This window comes from Macaca nemestrina, chromosome 4, assembly GCF_043159975.1.
Source record: "Macaca nemestrina isolate mMacNem1 chromosome 4, mMacNem.hap1, whole genome shotgun sequence".
Lineage (NCBI taxonomy): Eukaryota > Metazoa > Chordata > Mammalia > Primates > Cercopithecidae > Macaca > Macaca nemestrina.
The window spans coordinates 60318094-60340642 of NC_092128.1; the positions used below are offsets into that span (position 1 = coordinate 60318094).

Consider the following 22549-nt stretch of genomic DNA (forward strand, 5'->3'; position numbering starts at 1 on the left):
TTGACTGCAACGTTTGATACTGGCGTAAGCAAACAAGTGAATAGAAATTCAGAAGGCTTCATTTACCATTTAGAAGATTAAAGCTACTGTTCTGCTTTGATAGCCATAAATTTTATTTTTTACTTTGTTGTGAAGTGTCTTTATTGATACTACAGTCAGACAATATAGAACAATGGATCCTAAATACATTGGAATAAATACATAATAAAGCTATTTTCCCAAATTATTTATAAACTTAAAAATATAGGGTTGTTTTCTTTGTAGTTAGAGACTGACATGCCTTACTAAAAGTCTTGTCAATTGTCCTGAAGGATAACAATATTTATTATTATTTATTATGCTGTTTATATTGATCAATTACAGATTCTTTTTTCTAAAATACATCATAGATTAAAAAACAGAAAAATAGGCTGGGCACAGTGACTCACCCCTGTAATCCTAGCACTTTGGGAGGCTGAGGTGGGCAGATCACCTGAGGTCAGGAGTTTGAGACCAGCCTGGTCAACATGCTGAACCCCCTGTGTCAACCAAAAATACAAAAATTAGCCAGGCATGGTGGCACATGCCTGTATTCCCAGCTACTCGGAAAGCTGGGGCAGGAGAATCACCTGAACCCAGGAGACAGAGGTTGCAGTGAGCTGAAATGGCGCCACTGCACTCCAGCCAGGGTGACAGAGCGAGACTTTGTCTCAAAACAAACAAACAAACAAAAAACAGAAAAATAAAAATCCAAGTACTAAAATGTGAAATAATTCTTATTGAAGATGAGTAACACCGAATTCCATATATATAACAGAAACAAAGATGGATATGTAGCAAAGTAATTGTATTAATAAAATGAGAATTATTGTATGTATAAAAATATGTATGTGCCAAGCAATGTTTTGTGTGTTAATATTTAGCAAAGTATAGGCAGAACCAAATCACACTAGTCCTGCAGCTCACAGGACATGGGAATCAGGCTTCCATCATCACTCTGTATTGAGTATCAGGACACATAGGTAGGGAATCTCTTTCCTCAAATGTACCTCCATAAAGGCAGGATAGGTTTTCACTGAAATTACAGGATAATTTTTTCACAATAATTATGCAAAATATTAGCCCATATTGTCTTGGCAGTAGCCACAGCCTGTCCATAATTTTTGTGAGAACAAAAAAAAAAAAAAAAAAAAAAAGAGAACTGTTGGTCACAGCAGTGGCTTGATGAATTCTATCCCAAAGTCTTCCAGCATAGCCTAAATTGGTTTATAGATGATTTGTAGCTTCATACAAACCTGAGCATACACACCTATGTACATAAATGGATAAAAATGAAGTAATGCCATTGTTGAGTCCCTTCACTAAATAAACATTCTTATATGCCTTACTTTTATCAACCTTTTTTTTTTTTTTTTTTTTTTTGAGACACAGTCTTGCTCTTGCTGCCCGGGCTGGAGTGCAGTGGCACGATCTCGGCTCACTGTAACCTCCGCCTCCCTGGCTCAAGCAATTGTCCTGACAGCCTCCTGAGTAGCTGGGATTACAGGCGTGTACCACCACGCCCGGCTAATTTTTGTATTTTTAGTAGAGACAGGGCTTTACCATGTTGGCCAGGCTGGTCTCGAACTCCTGACCTCAGGTAATCCACCCATCTTGGCCTCCCAAAATGCTGGGATTAGAGGCGTGAGCCACTGTGCCCGGTCTCAACTTGTTTTTTCGTAACAAATATGTTCACAGACGAAGACAAAAGTAAATGCACTATTTTATTCAATTTTGAAACAACAAACATGACATATTTTTAGAAAGGCATGATATATACCTTGTTTTATGACTTTAACTTTTTCCTAACTGTATTTTCATTGAAATAAATAGTTCTACTTTTTTTCTTCTGTGCCTTGATCAATACCTCCTTTGAGACAGCATTCTTACAAGAATGTTTACTTTACATAGAAATTATTTTTTTATCTGTCACTATGCTCTACTCTAGACCAAGAGTAGAAAACTCCATGTTATTGAGGTCACGCAAGTAACATAAATTAGTAAAAGAAACTAGGCTAGAAGAGCTGTTCTCAGCCCCCATCAGTCCTTGCCAGATCCTCTGACTTTTCAAGAAAAAATGAGAAATAAAGACTGTCAACTGAAGACTAATTCTTAAACGTTAGCAGCTGATTCATTTTTAAATATTATATGAACCAAGACCATCCTTTTCTAGGCCAGTGACAAGTTTTCCACTTCTATATTATTATTTCTTAATATATCGAGATAATACATTTCTTCAGGCAGGGAGTCTATTCTAGTTATATTTTAAAATCTGCATAGATTTAAGGGATATAAGTGCAGTTTTGTCACATGGAGAGACCTTGCACAGTGGTGAAGTCTGGGATTTTTCACGTAACTATCACTCATATGGTGTACATTATACCCATTATTTCCTAGTCATCTTTTAATTTCCTCACTTTATATAATCTTATATTTAGTATGTTTTTACTGTGTGTCACATCTTGATAAGTTTTACACATATTACCTAATTTAATATTCACAATGATATTATCAGGTAGCAACTAATATTATCCTAATTGTAGAGCCTAGTAAACAGTTGAGGAAGTTGAGGCAACTGATGTGAGTTACATGGCTAGTAAGTGGTGAAGCAATATTTCACACTCATGCAGTCAGCTCCTGAGCCTGACCTAGGCTTTCTACATTTGCCTCAGCTAGTAGAGGTTGTGCTAAACAGAATCAATTGTTTCCATCTTGGTTTGAACAAGGCAAAGATAAAGGTTGGGAGGGCCCATTCACTACTGCCCTATAAGTCGTCCGCATACTAAAGAGTAACTCTATAGAACAAATGAATCACTTTCGTGACTAGTTCATTGTACAACACTATAAATACTCCATCACCTCTTCTTCTGCGTACTGCTCAGATAACAAAGAGCAAAGAATGAAGTATGGAAAACATGTAATTTGTGTTTTCCCTAGAATAGATGATGTTGGATATATTGCCTGAATGACTCAAAAATAAACTGGGAAATATTGTGCCATAACACCTCATTTTGTACATTGTGCTAAACAGTCCTGGCATAACTAGATGGAGGAAATGAGTCATAGTTTTTGCCTGTGGTACAGGGTGGTACAACGAATTACTGCACCTAATTTTGGTGGATGAACTCCAGAAATGAATTGGGAACATAAAATTATAACAAAGTCAAACAATGTTTCCAGTTGTCAAGTTAGTTAGAATTAATAATTTTGGTTTTATCAACAATATTCTAAAACAAATAATTAAGTGAAATATGTGAAAAATAAAAACTATCCTTGACTACGTGATTCAAAGATTTACTGATGTGGCTATTTTAGTGTTGTCCAGAAGTAATTTCCATTAGGCAAAACAATTTTTCTTTGTTCCATCCAGGGAGGCACCACAGCTGTGAAATTCACATTTTGACACACAGAGAGCTGTAGTCTTACAGTTTCCTAAATCAGATATTGATATTTTACAACACCTAGAACTGTATCCTAAGCGTTTCTTAATTGTCAGGTACTTCACTGTGTCTATATACTTTGCAAAACTTACCACCAAGTGCTAAGTAATAGGAGCACACTATGTTTAATCACTTCTTTCGAAGGGAAAATATATCTCCTTCTATTAAAGATCAATCAGTGAAGTTATAGGTGGAAACCTGGAATCAATATCTTCGTTCTCTGTGACTACAATTTTAAAAATACACAATGTCCCAGAATATCATCTGCTCTTTCATTTCATAAAATAGTTGTCTACTTTTCTTATCTTGCCTAAAGTGCATCCAATCGGCAACAGGTGTGTCTCTGACTTTGCCCATATTAGGTATATTGTACATTATAAGGTATTACATTTATACCTCCCACAAAAAAAGTTATTTTTCCTCTTTTCTTCTATAATGAAAGACATTATATTGATGCACTAAAACAAAGAATGTTATAAGCTGTTGATAAACGCCATGTAAAGTTTTTCAATTCATGTTGTTTGGGGTTTTTTGTTGTTGTTTTTGAGACTGTCTCACTGTCACCCAGGCTGGAGTGCAGTGATGCTATCACAGCTCACTGCCCTCTTGACCTCACAGGTTCAAGTGATTCTCCTACCTCAGCTTCCTGAGTAGTTGGGACTACAGGTGTGCACCACTGCACTCAGGTAGTTTCTGCATGTTTTGTAGAGAAAGGGTTTCACTATGTTCTAGGCTGGTCTTGAACTCCTGGGCTCAAGCTATCTGTCCACCTTGGCCTCTCAAAATGTTGGGATAACAGGCGTGAGCCACTGCACCTGGCCTTCACGTTGTTTTAGCAAGAACAAATAAAGATAACATATCCTTTCTAGCCAACACTGACAATTTTCAAAGGACCTAAGTACTCAATTTGTATTCTGTTTATTATTGACCTGTCCAGAAGACTTATTTCTACCTCGTATCACACAGTTTTTTCCTTACAAATTTTTTCAATTGTAAATATGTAGCTATGTTTATAAGCTAATGAAAGCATCTAACTGTGCATATTAAAACAAAGTTAATCTCTCATATAACTAAAGAAAAATTATATTCCTGAAAAAGCACAAATATTAAATTGATCACATAAACAACTATAAATTTCTATGGTCCAAACGAATTTTTTAACTATCCAATTACTCAAGGCTAACATCACTGAATCATCTAAAACCAAAACACATGTAATCATAATACAACATGACAGTAAAATAATATATGATTTGTAACTCATAACAGCAGGGGCAGTCTTGTTCCCATTTCCAGGCTCCAGTGAAGTTTCCAATATTCCTCAATGAAACCCCACGTTTATTTCTAGAGGCCCATGGGTATTTATACTTTTCTTTGTGTATTTTTAAGTATACCAAAACAGAAGTGTCAGCCATTAGCCCATGGCTTTCTGCCTACGTGATAACAGCAGGATTATAGTACAAAGGGCAGAGACCTAAGCCAAGATTATGTGCTAAGAAGAACGGTAAGAGCATAAGCCCTCTGAATTACTGGCACCTTATGATCCTGGAACTGAGAGCCCTGACAGGGTTTGATCCACTATTTTGGTTCTTTCTGCTCTACCTATGCCCCCACTCCTAAGGCAGATAAAATTCATTCATTCTTTCACTTGCAAGTATTTACAGTCACACATCCCTTAACAACGAAGGTATGTTCCGAGAAGTGCCTCATTAGGCAATTATGTCATTGTCTGAACATCATATATTGAAGTTACACCAACCCAGGTGTTGTCTCTTACTACACACCTAGGCTGTATGCTATAGCGGACTGCTCCTAGCTACAAACCTGTACAGCATGTTAGCGTACAAAATACTGTAGGTAACCCTAACACAATGGTATTTGTGTGTCCAAACATATCTAAACATACAAAAGGTACAATAAAAATATAGTATAATAATCTTATGGGGCCAGGCGTAGTGACTCATGCCTGTAATCCCAGCACTTTGGGAGGCCGAGGCAGGCAGATCACCTGGGGTCAGGAGTTCAAGACCAGCCTGGCCAACATGGTGAAACCTCCGTCTCTACTAAAAATACAAACGCTAGCCAGGCATGGTGGCACATGCCTGCATTTCTAGCTACTCAGGAGGCTGAGACAGGAGAATCACTTGAACCCAGGAGGTGGAGGTTGCAGTGAGCTGAGATCGTGCCACTGTACTCCAGCCTGGGCGACAGAGCAAGACTCTGTCTCAAAAAAAAATTAAAAATAAATCTTGTGGGACTACCATAATATATGTGGTCCTTCTCAATGGAAACATCATTATGCAGTACATTAGTGTGTTAAGTATCCACTATGTATCACACATCATTTAAAAGGCTAGAAAAAATAATATACAAAGAAACAGACATAAAGAGCCAGAACCTGTTCCCATTTCCATAAGTGGCATATTTTTGTGAGTGAGAGGAAGCCCTCCCTATCTTCTACTTCCATTCCCCCACCCCTACCACCACTACAGCTTCTTCATCTTTTAGAAAGTCTGCTATCCCACCATTAGACACAGAGGGCATCTATTGTACAAACCTGTATTTAACCCCCTATATGTTAGGCCTGATGATGTAACCTAAAGGCGTATTTAATTTTATTTTATTTGAGACAGAGTCATGCTCTGTTGCCCAGGCTAGAGTGCAGTACCAAGATCTCAGCTCACTACAACCTCCATCACCTATGTTCGAGTGATTCTCACGCCTCGGCCTCTCCAGTAGCCGGGACTACAGCCATGCACCACCATGCCTGGCTAATTTTTGTAATTTTAGTAGAGACTAGGTTTCACCAAACTGGCCAGGCTGGTCTCGAACTCCTGGCCTCAAGTGATCCACCCGCCTCAGCCCCCTAAAGTGCTAGGATTATAGGCATGAGCCATCACACCTGGCCTTAATACCTTTTCAGGTTGTTGAGATTCGTACAGAGATGTCACTATGCTTCAAAATATAAAGGATATAGCAAATAGAACAGTTTTCTAAATCATGGCTTTGAAATGGATCTTCACATTCCACACAAAAGTGAAGGGTATTTGTTCACTCTTAATGGGTTGTAGACACTCAAACTGCATTACCACTACACTGATGATTTATCTGGCTTTGAGAATCTCAATTGTTGAAAAGGGGCTAAACTTTAACTTTTAGTAAGGACTGTAGCCTGAAAACTGCTAGAACACTAGATTGAATAGTGTTCTCTTTTATTGTTAAAAGGAGTTCCCTGACACTTTCATGTTGTGTAACAGAAACTGCATTTTAGGGACTTGGGAGAAGTGGTTTCTAAATATGGCAGTAGGTTAAGAGTCACCTGGGACAGTTTTACAACACTAGTGTCATCCCTAGAGATACTGACTGAATTGGTCTGGGGTGTGGCCTTGGCATCAGCAGTTTTTAAAGTTTCTAGATAATGTATAGCCAAGGTTGAGAATCAGTGCTCTACGATCTCAGGTTTAACCTTACCAGTCATTCCAAAAATTCAGAATTACAGTTTCTTTTTCCTGAATTTTCTGAATCTTAGTGCTAATTTTCTAACTTCAAGCCTTGTGGTCCCATAATAGGGTGGCAAACTGCTGATAAAAAATGAAAGCACAGAGAAAAAAAAAAAAAAACTTTTGAATTCTGGGTATGAAATCTGTCAAGAAAGACATTTTTTGAGGTAACGTTGTCTTGAACTTCTGATATTTAAAATAGCCTCCTTCATGCCTTTGCTGCAACCCTCAATTATGGCCAATTTTTTGGGGGGGAGGTGGGAAAAGGAGGTAGGGAGAGCAAGGGAGAGAGGGGGGAGAGAAGGGAACAGAGGGGGAGGCGGAGAGAGAGAGAACAGAGAGAAGAGAGACCCCTACCACCACCACAGACAGTTTAGGATCTTAAATGCTCTGGGCATTTGGATTTAATTTGACAATTAGAAGTCAGCCTGTTTGTCAGTTATCAGTCAGGCAGTCATAATGACTCTGCACCGTTACAGGCACTGTTGGGAATTTGGAGGTAAAGAAAACAAAATCAGCAAAAGCATTTTGCCCCAGAGACCCCTGCAATAAGTTAAGTGCAATAAGCTCATCCTGGGCATTCCAACTCAATTCCCATCTCCATCCAGTTTGTAACTATGATAAAGCTAATCCCTGCTAGCAAAATGATTAACGGCTACAATGAGTTTAAAGCTGATGCTCTAAACTAGTTTAAGATAGTTTTTGTTTTTAAAATGTCACCTTCTGTGAGGTGTCCATGCTTCTTTTATAGTATGCAACAGGGTTTGCCTGGTGTAATATTTACATGGTTGGCGTATCCTGCTTGCTAGAGTAGATGGCTGCTGAGGACCAAATTCAGGCCACACTTCTTTTTGTACCCACAGATGTAGCACACAGCATTGTACAAGGTAGGCTCTGGAAAAGAGTCATGGAACTGAATGTAATTTGGGGTTTTTTTTTTAATTGAATAATAAAACCTCTTTGTAAGGAAGGTGGGTGAGTAGAGCAAAGGAAGGAGAGACAGATGGACATAACAATCTTTATAAAAGGGCCTAAAAGCTTTTTTTCTCTTAACGATCCATAATTCACCAACAATCAATTCTAACTAGATTTTCCCGCTTCCCCTGGAAGATGAACAAAATTTCTACTGCTGGAACTTCATACAGATACGTACATATCTTGAAAAACGTCTGTGCTATTAGTGGACCTCAGCAAATGTATCTTTAGTTATTAAAAATCTAATATTCTTTTTACCCAGAAGCAATTATTAGAAAAGGTTAAAACTATGTCTTACTATCAAATATTGTAAAATTTGGAAACTGAAGATGGTTATTGCAGAGGTAATTTCATCTAAGTGCTCATGGCACTGAATTTCATCTCTATAGCACAAATAAATGACACATCTTAACTCTCGGCCACCTTTAACTACATTCCTGCTACACATTCCATCAGCACCTGGGCTCTGAAGCTTTTACCATTTCATGAATAATTCCAGGCTAAACTTGATCATCTTTTTCTCGTGTCAGTGAAAAAGAAAAGAAAAAAAAAGAGGGAAGAAAGGAAAACGAATGCAAGAGATCAATTGCTAGATAGCATATTTTATATTTTAAGTCTCTAGTGTAGTATCTGAAATGTCTACATATAATTATGCATATTAAAAGTGTTGAATACATATCAGAAGAATAGAAGGTAGATGTAAGATGAAATATACCAATGTAGATCATTATAAAATATTCTATGCAGACAAGCTGTTGAAAATAAAAACATTATAACAGACAGGAATACTATAGATATAATAAGGGGAGAGGCAAGCATTTCCTTTTCACCTAAAACCAGAATATTTCATTATTCTGTAGACAAGTGGTATGTGCTGTTTTTTATTCCACCAAGTAAAGCTGACTGAATATTTTTTCTTCTATAATAGAAACTTGATTATACCACTGCTGTCAATATAATTAAATGAATAACCAAAGGTTATAATACTAGCATAAAGAATCCTTTCCTTACTGTACTTTAGATATCAAAATAGAAAATACAGCTGCATAGATCATATTCATTATCAGTTCCCTCTGAAAACATTTTACATAATTAGATTTTTACACAAAGGTTTTAAAACTCCAGTCATATCAGCAGGTTTTGACTACTAATGGAAAATGGAATTGATGCAATTATGTTAAACAGTGGCAGGAAGTGTGGCTTTTAAAAGAATCAGCTTAAAGAAAAAAATTCCAGTTGCATGTGCATTAAAGCTGTCAAAACTCTAAGCTAAAGATCCGCTCTCTGTGCCAGCTAAACCCCTGCCCGACTCCGGAAAGTAACTTTCTGAAGCCATGCCAAGCCCTTTACTCGAAAATAACATCTTAATTGGTTTCTTCTAATAAAATTCAAAATGCTCTTTTGGTGATGATAATACACTCATTGTTTTATTCCTGCTTAATGTTCTGGTCTCTTGGAATGTTTTGGGCATTACTCTTCAGGAGAAAGGAAAAAGCCCTTGAGCCTGGATTTATGGAGCCACAATCTGGCTGGATGGACCAACAAAGTTGGAGGCTTTTGATGCCAGAAAGATTGCTTCTATAAACGGTGGCTCTATTTAATGTCAGATTCCTATATCATGGCAATGAGACTCCAATCTCTTCCTATTAACTGCATCATTAGTATGTAATGTTTAGTTGTGAATACAGAACCAGGTTGCTTAGAGAATACTTAGGGCTCTGACTGGCAACTGACACAAATTAGATTATCTGATAATTCTTTTCAAATCAAGGGGTAATTTAAGTCATAAAGTTTTTCTTTTGCTTGAGTTATGATAGCTAGTGTACATCTATCTACAAGGGCAGACATGTTATTTAAAAGGCTCTAAAGTATCCACCATACCGTATCTAAACTTCTACATGCCTTATCATCCTGTTAAGTTCCTTTATTAAAATTTGTTCAATTCAGGCTACTGAATGGTTTGTACACACATGGACTCTAATTATGTAACTAAATTCAACAGAAAAATATCATTTGTATAATATTTATACAAGCCAATTTTATAACCACTTTGCTACTACTCACTAATTCCATTAAACAAGAGATCCCTGTGTTAAGAATTATAGCTGTATTGGAATTGTCTTTTTACATGTAATAGTCTATCATTTAAAATAAACTGTGATCATATACATTACTTCTACTTGACTCAATTACAAGGAAGGTCAAGCAAGAACACTAGGGTGTTCAACTCCCCTTATTCTCAGTTTCTAATTTTGTTACTGCTGTCTTAAAACCTTCAGACCCGTTGTGTTCATTATTAAATTTCAGTGATGAATGAAGTGCCAGCTTGGTGTACTTAACACAGTTTGTACAAAGTTATGTCTATTTACAAAAGAGAAAAGGTCTTTTCTAATTTAACTTTTATGAAATGAGGATTTTGGGAAACTGAAGCACATAATTAAAGATTATATTTCATATGCTATAATTGAGATTCTGCTCACTCTTCCGCAACTGATGCTAACTATAGTAACACTAGCAACTTGGGTTGCAAGACTTCGCTGGCTGGAAAAAAGAAAAGCAGGCGTAGAGAGCAAATTTAGGTATTTATCTTATTGATGCCTTTACATATTATGTGCCCCATTCACTCCCTTTACAACCCTGTTATCTGTGCTAGGGATGGATTATTTCCTTTTTGCGGGTTGCCATTCAATAACTCATTTTGTTCTCACTATCACTAGCTGTCAGACAAATGGGAGGGAGACAGGGTTCAAATTCGTAAGTCACCAGAGTTGCTTGTCCTGGTCCTCAGCTTGCTTGCACTGAAAGCTGTCACTACGTAACTGTTACAATAATGTTTTAAGTAATTGAGTGTTCACCAAACTAACAATCCAATTATATAATTATAAATCTGTGGTTATTCATAAACGTAAAATAAGAAAACATATAAATAATGCATTTAAAATGATACCAGGAATACAACAGCTTTTTTCTGACTTAATAGTTTTTGTTATATGAATATACAAGAGAATACACACTTAGGAAAGACTAAAACGGTATTCAAATATTATGTAATTTTACTCATAGACAATGTGAGTGTGTGTGTGAGAGAGGGAGTTAGGCATTTATTTTTACTCAGATATATATTCTCTCTCTATAATTAATTCTATCTGTAGAAAGTCAAAATCTATAAGGAAATAAGTTTTTTCCTAAAATAATTTAGAAGTTGCTTCTTTAGAGCTATTAATGCTACATAGAGTTAAGGTTTTCTTTTTGCTGGATCAACAGTCTGTCTCCCTTCTCTGAGGAACAGAAATCTTCTGTAAAATTACATTGCTGTAACTCCCTGGGTTTATCTATTCCATATAGACTAGAGACTTAACATTAGCCATTATATTACAAATAAGATTGAATATAACAGCAATCTGGCATTCAAAATTCAAAGTCTGGTACCTGATCATTTTTATCAGAAAATAGTTTTACTAAGGTAGTAATTTAGAAATTAATTAGGTAGAATATTTTATACTTTCATTATCAAGAATCTTAAATGCTAGCAAGCGTTAGAGTAAGGCAAGAATATTTAGCATTTTCAGTGGCATCAGTTCAAACCAGACCATAAGATTATTTTAATGGGTTTTTCACTCTAAGGCAATACATAAATAAGTAGAGTGGAATATTCTAGGGATTGACTAATGGGACTATGGAATCTTGATGTACATAGCACATCAAACGAGCTCTTGACTACAAGAGCAGTAACTTGGGGAAAGCAAGACAAGACTAGTATGTTCATTAATTTGCATGAATTAGAGATAAATGAAAATATAAATTATTCTTACCTATTATTGCCTCAATCTTTGCAAAGAGAATTAAGAGGCACTTAAAATATGGTGTTGAGCAGATTTAAAGTCTGCTATATAATGATCCTCAGATTATTGCTGAAAATCAGCCCTTAATTAAAAATGTAAGGTATGTTAAAGCTACAGTGCTGTACATACTCGGGGCAGAAATAGCATGAAGCAAGTTTGTTAATATTCATGTTAATAGCCTTGCATTTCTGCAGATTCTGTAATATACATTTGCAGGGTGTCTCTGATTCTATACAAGCACTGCTCATAATTAATTTTTCTCTTCTTATACCATTTTGTCTTCTAGTCTTGTCAATGCCACCATCAAGCTGTAGAACCTTAACCAAGAGCTTTAGCCTCCATGCCAATCTACTTCAGACTTTCTACAATAAATTAAATAATATGGGAATTCTTTGAAAAGTAAAAAGCACTCTGCAGAAATAACATCTCTCTACTGAGAGCTTAAAGACAGCTCATTCTCACTGGATAAGGAGGATGGGTTGAAATGACTGTTTCTGAAAAGACTGCAAGTTAAAATGTAGAACATACTTGCCATCATTTACAGCTCAGCAAATTGTTTCATGGCTAGTGCTACCCTAAAATAGCACATGGCTCAGCACTTAGTTCTGCCTTCCACGTGCCCTTCTTGCCAACTCATACTCTGAGCTAGAAAACATCTTACCTTTCTGTTCCTTGCTTTTGAATGTGTTTTCCTTAACAACAGAAGTCTTCAGTAATATATAAATGAAAATGGAAAAGGCAAAAGAGTGCTGAATTTGCCCAAAGCTCAGAGCTCTATTTCCCAATGTTTGTTCTTTTTTTTAAAACAGTAATGGAACTAAAACCAAAGTGATAGTTTTTTTGTATCTTGTTATATAAAAGACGTTTATGAAATGAAAAAATTGAGTGTCTCAGTGCTATTTTTTAATGCAATGAATGATATCCCTGAAAAAGAACATCTGAATATTTTGTTTTAAAAGACAGTGCAAGGTATAGTGAATTTATGGAGATACACCCTGATAAATTTCACAGTGAAATGAGGAGAGTGAATAATAATTTTTTTCTACAGTTATCCATCTAAGCACTGATTTGCTCGCATAGACACAAAGGGAGATCTCAGTTACAGCAACAAAATAAACATGTTCCAGTGAGGTAATTCCCCTCATCTTCGCCTTGATGAATCATAAATTAAATGAGGAATTTGGGATGGTATAGAGAATGAATTTTCTTTCATTTTCAGGCAGGTCTGATGTTCTAAGAGAAATGTAAAATTCTAGCATGATACACTTAACATGATATGTTTACAGCATACCTTACTGAGAAAACATTCTTTTCCTTTTTCCTTTCATTGTGATCTTTGTGGATCTTAAAACTAATTCTCACGGCAGCTACAGAAATGGCTGTCACAAAGTCAGTATTAATGTTAGTGTTTAATTACCAAAACTATTTTAGAAACAAAGAAGACAAAAAGTAGTATACACCTAGGAAGAATGTGAAAATGTATAACTTTGGTTCTAGATATACTTTCCGAATCAAAATTGCAAATAAAGGCTATGTAACATTGTTTTATGAATATATGTGAACATATCAACATATATGATCAACATGTGAACAAATTTAAAATAAGCTATCTAGGATCACCTGCACCATCTTCATTTGATAAAGAGTTCAATGTAGTAGGCATGTCTATGGTTAATCCACAGAGTAGAACACTTTTTTTTTTTTTTTGAGACGGAGTCTCGCCCTCTCACTCAGGCTGGAGCGCAGTGGCGCGATCTCCACTCACTGCAAGCTCCACCTCCCGGGTTCACACCATTCTCCTGCCTCAGCTTCCCAAGTAGCTGGGACTATAGGCGCCGGCCACCACGCCCAGCTAATTTTTTGTATTCTGAGTAGAGATGGGGTTTCACTGTATTAGCCAGGATGGTCTCGATCTCCTGACCTTGTGATCCGCCTGCCTCGGCCTCCCAAAATGCTGGGATTACAGGCGTGAACCCCGCGCTGGGCCACATTTTTTTTTTTTAATGCAACCACTTTGGCTGTTGACTGATTAACATAACACTCAAGCTCACTCTTCTAATTTCAGAACACTAAAGCATTCCTTCTTTGCTCCCAATTGTAGGAACTTTGTTCCTCTGAATGGCTTAACACATAACATCATTTATTGGTAACAGAATCTGATGAAACTCACCTGGAACAGTAATTACCTTTTTAAAACAGGAAAATATAGGCTTACACATTTTTCTAAAAATTTTTTCTAGGAGAAATCCACAGCATATCAATGTAACACATTTTATCCTAATATTTTCAAGAGACATTCTTTGCAATACCTGAAATAAAATTTCCTCCTTCCAATTCAACTCTACTAGAGTTTTTGTTTTATTTTGATTACCAGAGCCCTATATCAATACATATTACAGGGGAAAATAGACATATGAGGCTATATTTCTCAGCAATTTTTCTCATCTTCCACTGCAACTGTATTTTATAACAGTTTTTATTTTGCTGCTTGACAAATTTAGTGTTACTCTATTCTAGACTCTTATGATTTAGGTAATGTCCAACTCACACATGAATTCATCAATCCTTTGCTGAGTGCAACTAAACTCTCACAAGGGGAAGAGTAGAGGGAACTTTTTATTCACAGGGCACCCCTTGAGTTTGGGTTTACTAAAACACTCATGCGTGCTTCAAGATATTTCAGTGACATTTAATTGAAACCATCATAAGACGACTTAAAAGAAAATGCCACGGCCGGGCGCAGTGGCTTATGCCTGTAATCCCAGTACTTAGGGAGGCTGAGGCGGGCGGATCACGAGGTCAGGAGATCGAGACCATCCTGGCTAATATGGTGAAACCCCATCTCTATTCAAAATACAAAAAATTAGCCAGACGTGGTGGCGGGCGCCTGTAGTCCCAGCTACTTGGGAGGCTGAGGCAGGAGAATGGCGTGAACAGGAGGCAGAGCTTGCAGTGAGCCGAGATCACGCCACTGCACTCCAGCCTGGGCAACAGTGCGAGACTCCGTCTCCAAAAAAAAAACAAAAGAAGGAAAATGCTGTAACACACAGCTGAGAACTAAATATTTCTTAGTAACACAAACCGAGAAGATTCAATACAGCCAGAGTAAGCATCTTCCAAGATTAACGGAGAAATCAGGAACAATTGTTTTTCTTTGCATTTCTTGGGCAACCACAACACAAACTACTACAACAAATGTGCCTTGTAATGCCAATGCTACTAGAGCTCATAAAGAGGCAATTTAATATTTTGAGTTTATGGTCCAATAACAATTCATCAGCTTTGGGGCTTAGTTCATTAGTTCACAGGGGTTATTTGTTGAAGGGGATTTTAAAAGATGTTTTATACAACTCCATAGTCTTTCATTTATATACTATCAAAGACCTGGAGACTTGGCAGCTTTATTAGTAAAAATTCAGCATAGACAAAAGGGAAAATGAATCACTAAGTAAATAAATTAAAAAAAAAAAAAAAAAAAAAAAAAAAACAGGGCCAGGCGCAGTGGCTCACACCCGTAATCCCAACACTTGGGGAGGCTGAGACAAGCGGATCACCTCAGGTCAGGAGTTCAAGACCAGCCGGGGCCAACATGGTGAAATCCAGTCTGTACTAAAAGTACAAAAATTAGCCAGCCATGGTGTTGCACACCTGTAATCCCAGCGACTCGGGAGGCTGAGGCAGGAGAATTGCTTGAACCCGGGAGGTGGAGGTAGCAGTCAGCCAAGATCTCCCCATTGGACTCCAGCCTGGGAGACAGAGTGAGACTCTGTCTCAAAAAAAAAATAAGAAAGAAAGAGAGAAAGAGAGAGAGAAAGAGAGAGAGAGAGAGAGAGAGAAAGAGAGAGAAAGAGAGAGAAAGAGAGAAAGAAAGAAAGAAAGAAAGAAAGAAAGAAAGAAAGAAAGAAAGAAAGAAAGAAAGAAAGAGAAAGAAAGAAAAGAAAGGTAATCCTATGCAAGTCTAGTACTTACTCATAAAATACCTATTTCCAATTCAAAACTCACAGTCAGTTTTCTGTTTTTAAACCATTGTCATGCATACGCAAATGTGAAAATCAGCGATGGGCTGGAAGATTGGCCAATCTTAACTAAGGAAAAACTTATACTAAAAGCATTTGTGTGAACCTCATATTCATTTGCAAAGCTATTTGGCATAAAATAAGAGTTAGACAAATTACAAAAGAAAATATCTATTAGAAGTCACAGGTCTCAACACAGAAGATTTTAGTAGCACAAATGTAACTAATTAATAACATCTGAAGTACACTCTCCCACAGGACTGCTGACCATCTGGTTGACCTTGCCCTAGATCAACAGGGAAGGCGAATCTGTAAATCACTGTTTTACAAATGTTATCACTCCATTATTTCACCACAAGAAAAAGGGATGGAACATGAATGGGAGAAGAGACTCATGGTTCTACACACCTTAAAATTGACTATGATGCTTATGGCACCTGAAGTAACACAAGACTGAGTGGTTTCTTCTCAGGTTCCACCCAGAGAGAGACAGGCAGAGGACCAAGTTATAGTGATGGAGAAGAATTCAAGACAAAAGAGCCAGTAGGTAAAGTAATTACGAGAGAATCTAAAGGTACTTAGAGATATAAAACATGACCTGTGTCTGATACAACTTGAAACTATCTGAATTTCCGCAAAACACCTTTCAGTTGCTGATTTTTTTATTGGAAAACAGTAATAGAAATTTAGAAATATGAAGTAAAAGTATATGTCATAAGTATTTAAATATACATTCTTAAATACGTTAACCTCATACAAAGCTCTATATTTTGATGTTGAGAATAAACTACTTTGGAGGAAACTTAAAAACCTACCTGGTACAATAAGATGAGTCATCATTTCACTAACAAGAAACTTGAAATAATAATAAATTTGGAGCAGGCATGTCAAGCAGGTACACTGTGAAATCTCCTAAGAAAACTATATTGTACCAAGGTTTAAAATTTGTACATTTTGACAACTATTTTTGCCTGATACTTTTCATATACCTTGCCTATGTAGTTCATTGTAGGAATGTTTAAAATTATTGAGCTAGAAATTGTGGAATTTTATTAGATGTATTTTTACTGTTGATACATCTCTTTTAAACAGTATTCAAAATAAGTGATTTTCTCTCTCTCATTATTTGCTCTGTTTTTCTCTCACTTCCTAAGAGTACCAGTAATACACTTGAGAAGAACAAAATATCAGGAATTATAGAACTTTGAGATCAACAACTCACATGTCATATTCTACATAAGTTTCAAGTTAAGGCAAGTCTTATTCTGCAAGAATCTGTTTTGGGTTTGAGAGCATTTAAAATATTACGCATATTTTTTTTAAATCTCATCATTACTTCTAGTCACCGTATAGCAGAGCTGTCACTGTCTTACACAGTTCTGAAGTTTGGTTCTAAAAGATTATACTATGTAATTTCCTTCTGTAAAATAAGAATTCTAATTTCCTTTTCAAATGCAGAATTGGTTCATTATCTCTAGTGACATCCTTTTTGTTAATATTTACATTAGTTTGGATTAATTTTCATGTAATGGAAAAGAGAGCAGGTAGAGACCTCTATTAGATCACTCCATCTCTATATACACTAGGAAAAATATAGAAAATAGAGGGGAAATTGCACTACTTCTTAATGCCCTTTCTCTTTTATTTGAAAAGGTATTTCATAGTTCTCAATTTGGGAGAGAAAGTGTGGGTAGTACATAAGATGCTTAAGCAATTAAGGGGCTAAAAAGGATACTTCAAAGGGTCTGTCTTTCCATTCTTCACAACTTAACTGCATAGCTATGGGTTTTAAGGGGAAATGCCTGGCATGGAGGCTAAGGAAGCAATTAGAAGCTCACACATTCTAAGTTCCAAATATGGCTCCTTTGGTGCTTATGACAACTGTGGGGAAAGCACTGGTGACTTAAAAAGAAAGAAAAAGACAGCCATTTGACTGGTAAGTGTCAGTCATTCTGCTATTTGAAATTTGAGGCCGGGCGTGGTGGTTCACACCTGTAATCTCAGCACTTTGGGAGGTCGAGGCAGGCGGATCACAAGGTCAGGAGGTCGAGACCATCCTGGCCAACATGGCGAAACGCCGTCTCTACTAAAAATACAAAAATTAGCTCGGTGTGGTGGCACACGCCTGTAATCCCAGCTACTGGGGAGGCTGAGGAAGGAGAATGGCTTGAACCTGGGAGGTGGAGATTGCAGTGAGCCAAGATCATGCCACTACACTCTGGCCTGGTGACAGAGTGAGACTCTGTCTCAAAAAAAAAAAAAAAAAAAAGGAATTTGAAACCACAAAGAGTATCAGAGACACCCTGCTATAGGAAGGTCTGAGAGTATATTGTTTATCAAATGAAAGAAAAATATTTGAAATGACACTAAAGTTTATGCAGAGTTGAAAGAGGTAATAAAATTATAAATGACCTTGATTGGCAGGATGGTGTTCCTCATCCATGTCTTGCTCCATCTGTCCAATTAGTATGGGTTACTTGACTAACCAAATTCATTCATCTGTAAGTCCTTTGAACTATATACATTAAAGCTCATGCAAACCATTCCCGCAAAAGACCTTGCACCTTTTATGTATGTGAAAATCTGAAATCACACCCATTTCCCTAAGCTTCTGAGGACATTTGTATACAACAACAATCAAAAGCATATTTCCAATTATTCTTTTAGGTCCTTTTAAATTAATTAGGGGCCAACTATGCCAATCTCAGGAAATCCTTGTGGAAAAAGAAGAAACACCATTAGAACAACACACGGAGTAACCAGTTTTGAGACTAATGCCCAAAAAATTAATTGGGAGAATTTTTTAGTAATTGAACCCGCATAGCTCTTTCTGCTGCTCAGGATTAGCACAAAGGGGCAATTTCTTAACATTACCAGGTGAACAGTAAGATCAAAGATGCTAGGCTTTGAGCTCGTGCCCATCTCCCCCATGAGTACACAGGCAAGCACAGAAGAATTATTTTATAAAAAGCAACATATACTATAAGCATTTTCATAAATATTGCCTCAGATCCAACAGAGGGTTTTTGTCTATTAACCAATCATTTAAAATAGCTACTGTCCTCCAAAAAGCAGCTCAAAATATTTTTAAAATTAATATCCAGTAATATTTTATACTCTTAATTTTTGAATCTGGATAAGGAAGAAAACAAAACTTAAAATAACATTTTTTCCCAGAGTGTTTATCAACTCTCTTACCATCAAATGTTAAATAAACTCTTGCTTGGGGCTGGGAAGATCCTTTTACAAAGACAGAACAAATAAATACTCCAACCAACACGCAAATTTTCCGGAATGCCATTTCTTCAGATATGCAAGTTAATCTCCAAGGGAAAATACCTTTAAGAGAGAGATAACAGGTTTGTTATATCTCATTTCACATTTTAGGAGTAGGAAAAAAACAGCAATCTAGACAAAACACCCTATTCACAAAAGAACCATCTGAACTTTTACAGTAATGCCAACAGTAGGAGGTGCTCTGTCTTTGCTTCTCAGACGTGAAAATGTGGATTTCATTCATTTGTGTGGGGAAGTCTTTCCAACAAGAGAAACCTTAGTCTTCGAGTAAACTGATGCTACCATCAAAACAGAACAAAGCAGCGAGGAAAAACACTGATACCCAAAGGAAAGCCCAATATTTTAACGGGTCTTCTCTCTAGAAATCCATCACATTAAAAAGACTTGAATAGCATTGTGCTAATAGACTATGACTGGATGAGAACTCTTTCCCCAACTAATGTAATAGCAGTAGCAAAATCTCATATGAGCATTCATGTGTACCTACTCACTCTTCTATAGTCATTAGCTCTTTTGGAGTAATTGTCTCTGAAATGGTGTTTCCTTACATAAATCTATGTGTGCTCAATCCTTGATCACCAAAGTCACTGGAATCAGTTATCTGCCATTTTATCCAGATGACCAACAGGCAGCTGTTAAATGATGCAGATGAGGTAACCACCGACTTGTGCCAAATTCAAACCTAGCGGTGAGCAATCCAGTGAGCCATATATCCACCAATGCATATTTTAAATAAATCCACCAGAAAGTGGGCTTTCAAACTTCTCAAAGATAAATCAAAGAGACAGGTGTCACTGCTTGAAACTATAGATATAAAATTGGTACATGCTATTAACTAATATCCAAATCCCAAGGCCACCAGATAATGTGTTACCATAAACCTACAGGAGCTCTAGTGGCTACATCATGTAAAATAAACTCAGGAGCATCAAAGAAACACAATCATTTTGCTTCTACCATAATTATACAATAAAATGACCCAACAGTCCAATAAAGAAATTTATTTTTACAGGTTACAACAATGCTGATCTTCATTATTTGGCTTTCAAATTAAAATTTCATAGTCAAAATTATTAATTTCTTTGTAAAAGCCACTAACAACTGAAAAAGACCGCTTCATTAATACAGAATACAAGGAAGAATTAAACGGAATACGCAATTTTAAAGAAAAATTGTAAGTAGATTTCCTAGGTGGTGCATATAAGAGTTAGAAATGAAATTGTACGCTTCTTTTACCACACAGATGGAGGAAACTCTAGAGATGTTTGTGTTGGTAATTTTCAAAAGAAACAGTTTCTTCCTGCTTCTACAACCTCTTCACCCTGTCATCCCTAAATTAACTTAGAAGAAAACTGATTTTATGGGTGACTTTCCCTTAGTAATTTGCCCCCTTGGGTCTGTTGACTTTATAGTTAAAGCCAAAAGAAAAAAGCTATTAATACGCCTAACCTTTGTTATGTTTACTGAGCAAGCTGATATTAAACATTTTTTTTTTTTTTTGCATATTGGTATCTTACATGTTTCTCCCAAAGGTACATATACAACCATTTGCAAAGAATACTGGAGACACAATGGCAGGTGAAACATAGTCTACAGGGCAATTTGATTTACATCCTACCTAGTGATGAGGAGTGAGAGACCAAAAGCCAAGTGTCTTAAATATGCCCCCGCCTCCCCAACAGTATCTTACAAGTTCTTCCATTTAACTCAGACACAGACGTTCCTCTTGGTGTTTTCGCTTCTGCTGACCGCAAACTAGTAACACATAAGAAAAGAATTCTCTTATAAGCCTCTGGAGCAATTTTGCCTTGGAAGGCACTGTAATACTCAACTTGAAACTCTCCGCAGGTGTCACCGCCTAAAGAAACAACTCGAGCTGGACTCTCAGTAAGGGGAAAGCTTCCCTGACAAACCGCGTGTGCTCTTAAGAAAATGTCCAGGCTTGAGCACACTAATGTATGAAAAGTCAATATGCAGGCCAAAAAAGTTATACTTTGCTAAATTTGTAATGCGGAAAACGACCAATTTAGCTTACCGAGGTTGGAAGAAATCAGCACGGAAAAGTCATCAATTTGCTACCGGGGTTGGATCCGCTTGTGTCTCCAGTCCTTTTCCCAAACGACCTTATTTTCTAGCACGTCCCAAAGGTGAAATTCTTTCTTCCCGGTCCTCTGAGTTTCTTTGTAAAGGAATCTCAGCGCTGCAGTGCCGCGGCACCCGGAGCTCTTCTCCGCGTCGCTCAATCAAGCACCTCGGAGTGAATGGAAAGTGGCCGGACGCCGGGGGCGAGCGCTCTTGGTGTCCGATTACAGCGCCGCGGCGCGCGGCTCCAGCTGCCCCGGCGCGCCGCCCAGCAGGCTCGCATCACCGCCGCGCAGCCCCGGCCGCATCTTCGCCGGCCGCGAGGCCCCACCCCTAGCGCGCCCGCGAGAGCGTGGCAAGGAGCCGCGGGGGCGGGCCGGGCGGAGCAGACCCTTAGAGCCCGCGGCTAGCCAGACGCAAGAATGCGCGGCCGCAGGCTGTGCCCTAGCCCCGAAACTCTGCTCCTTTCGCAGTCCGCGGCGGAGTGAGCAACTTACAGGCTGCGCTCTACGCTTTTTGTTGCCGGCGGCTCTTGGAAGACTCACACAGGCTTTGCCTGGCCGTAAATATCAAAGTGCAAAGCAGTTGTGGTTTTTTTATTTTTTTTATTTTTTTGCCAAGGAAGGATCACTGCAGCCTTTTAAGGCAAAGAGATGCGTTTTTAAAAGGACGTGAGTTTTGTCCTTATTCTGCTGCGTGTTTTTTTTGTTGTTGTTTTGTTGTTGTTGTTTTTGTAGAGACGGAGTCTCGCTCTGTCACCAGGCTGGAGTGCAGTGGCGTGATCACGGCACACTGTAACCTCCGCCTCCCCGGGTTCAAGCGATTCTCCTGCCTCAGCCTCCCGAATAGCTGGGACTACAGGCTCCCACCACCACGCCCAGCTAATTTTTGTGTTTTTAGTAGAGACGGGGTTTCACCATGTTGACCAGGATGGTCTGGATCTCTTGACCTAGTGATCCGCCCTCCTGGGCCTCCCAGAGTGCTAGGATTACAGGCGTGAGCCACCGTGCCTGGCCTCTGCCGAGTATTTTCTGAAACAGGTCAAGATAAACGACCATCTTGTTGCGCAAGTGTATCCTTTTAATGTGTATTGTTTCCTATTGAGTTTCCTTAGTGCCCTGAAGGCAGTAATTCTGCTGACCCCTCCACATTGACTCATACCCAGTACGTTTCCCCCCACCATACTCCCAAACCTAATTACACGATGAAATTATTTCACAATTCTATGTTGAGAGGCTGTTCTGAGTTATGTCAACAGATTGCCATAACCACACATCTAACAGAAATATATCAGAGGTATATTTCCAGCATTAGTTTCAGGTACACTCGTTAAACTCTGGAACAGACTTTGATGTTTAAGTGAAAATTACTTCTTCGGA

The 22549-nt window shown here is 37.8% G+C and overlaps 1 protein-coding gene across 1 annotated transcript in view; it reads right to left on the reverse strand.

The window, feature by feature from the left end:
- LOC105475389 (semaphorin 3C) overlaps positions 1-21411 on the reverse strand; it is a 179233-nt gene extending 157822 nt beyond the window's left edge. The window contains exons 1-2 of the mRNA XM_011730598.2: positions 21124-21411; positions 18990-19130 (exon numbers count right to left, since the gene is read on the reverse strand). Of these exons, the coding sequence (XP_011728900.1) occupies positions 18990-19092 (103 nt within the window). The 5' untranslated portion in view covers positions 19093-19130; positions 21124-21411. The remainder of the gene's footprint in view (positions 1-18989; positions 19131-21123) is intronic.
- Between the last annotated feature and the right edge of the window lie 1138 nt (positions 21412-22549).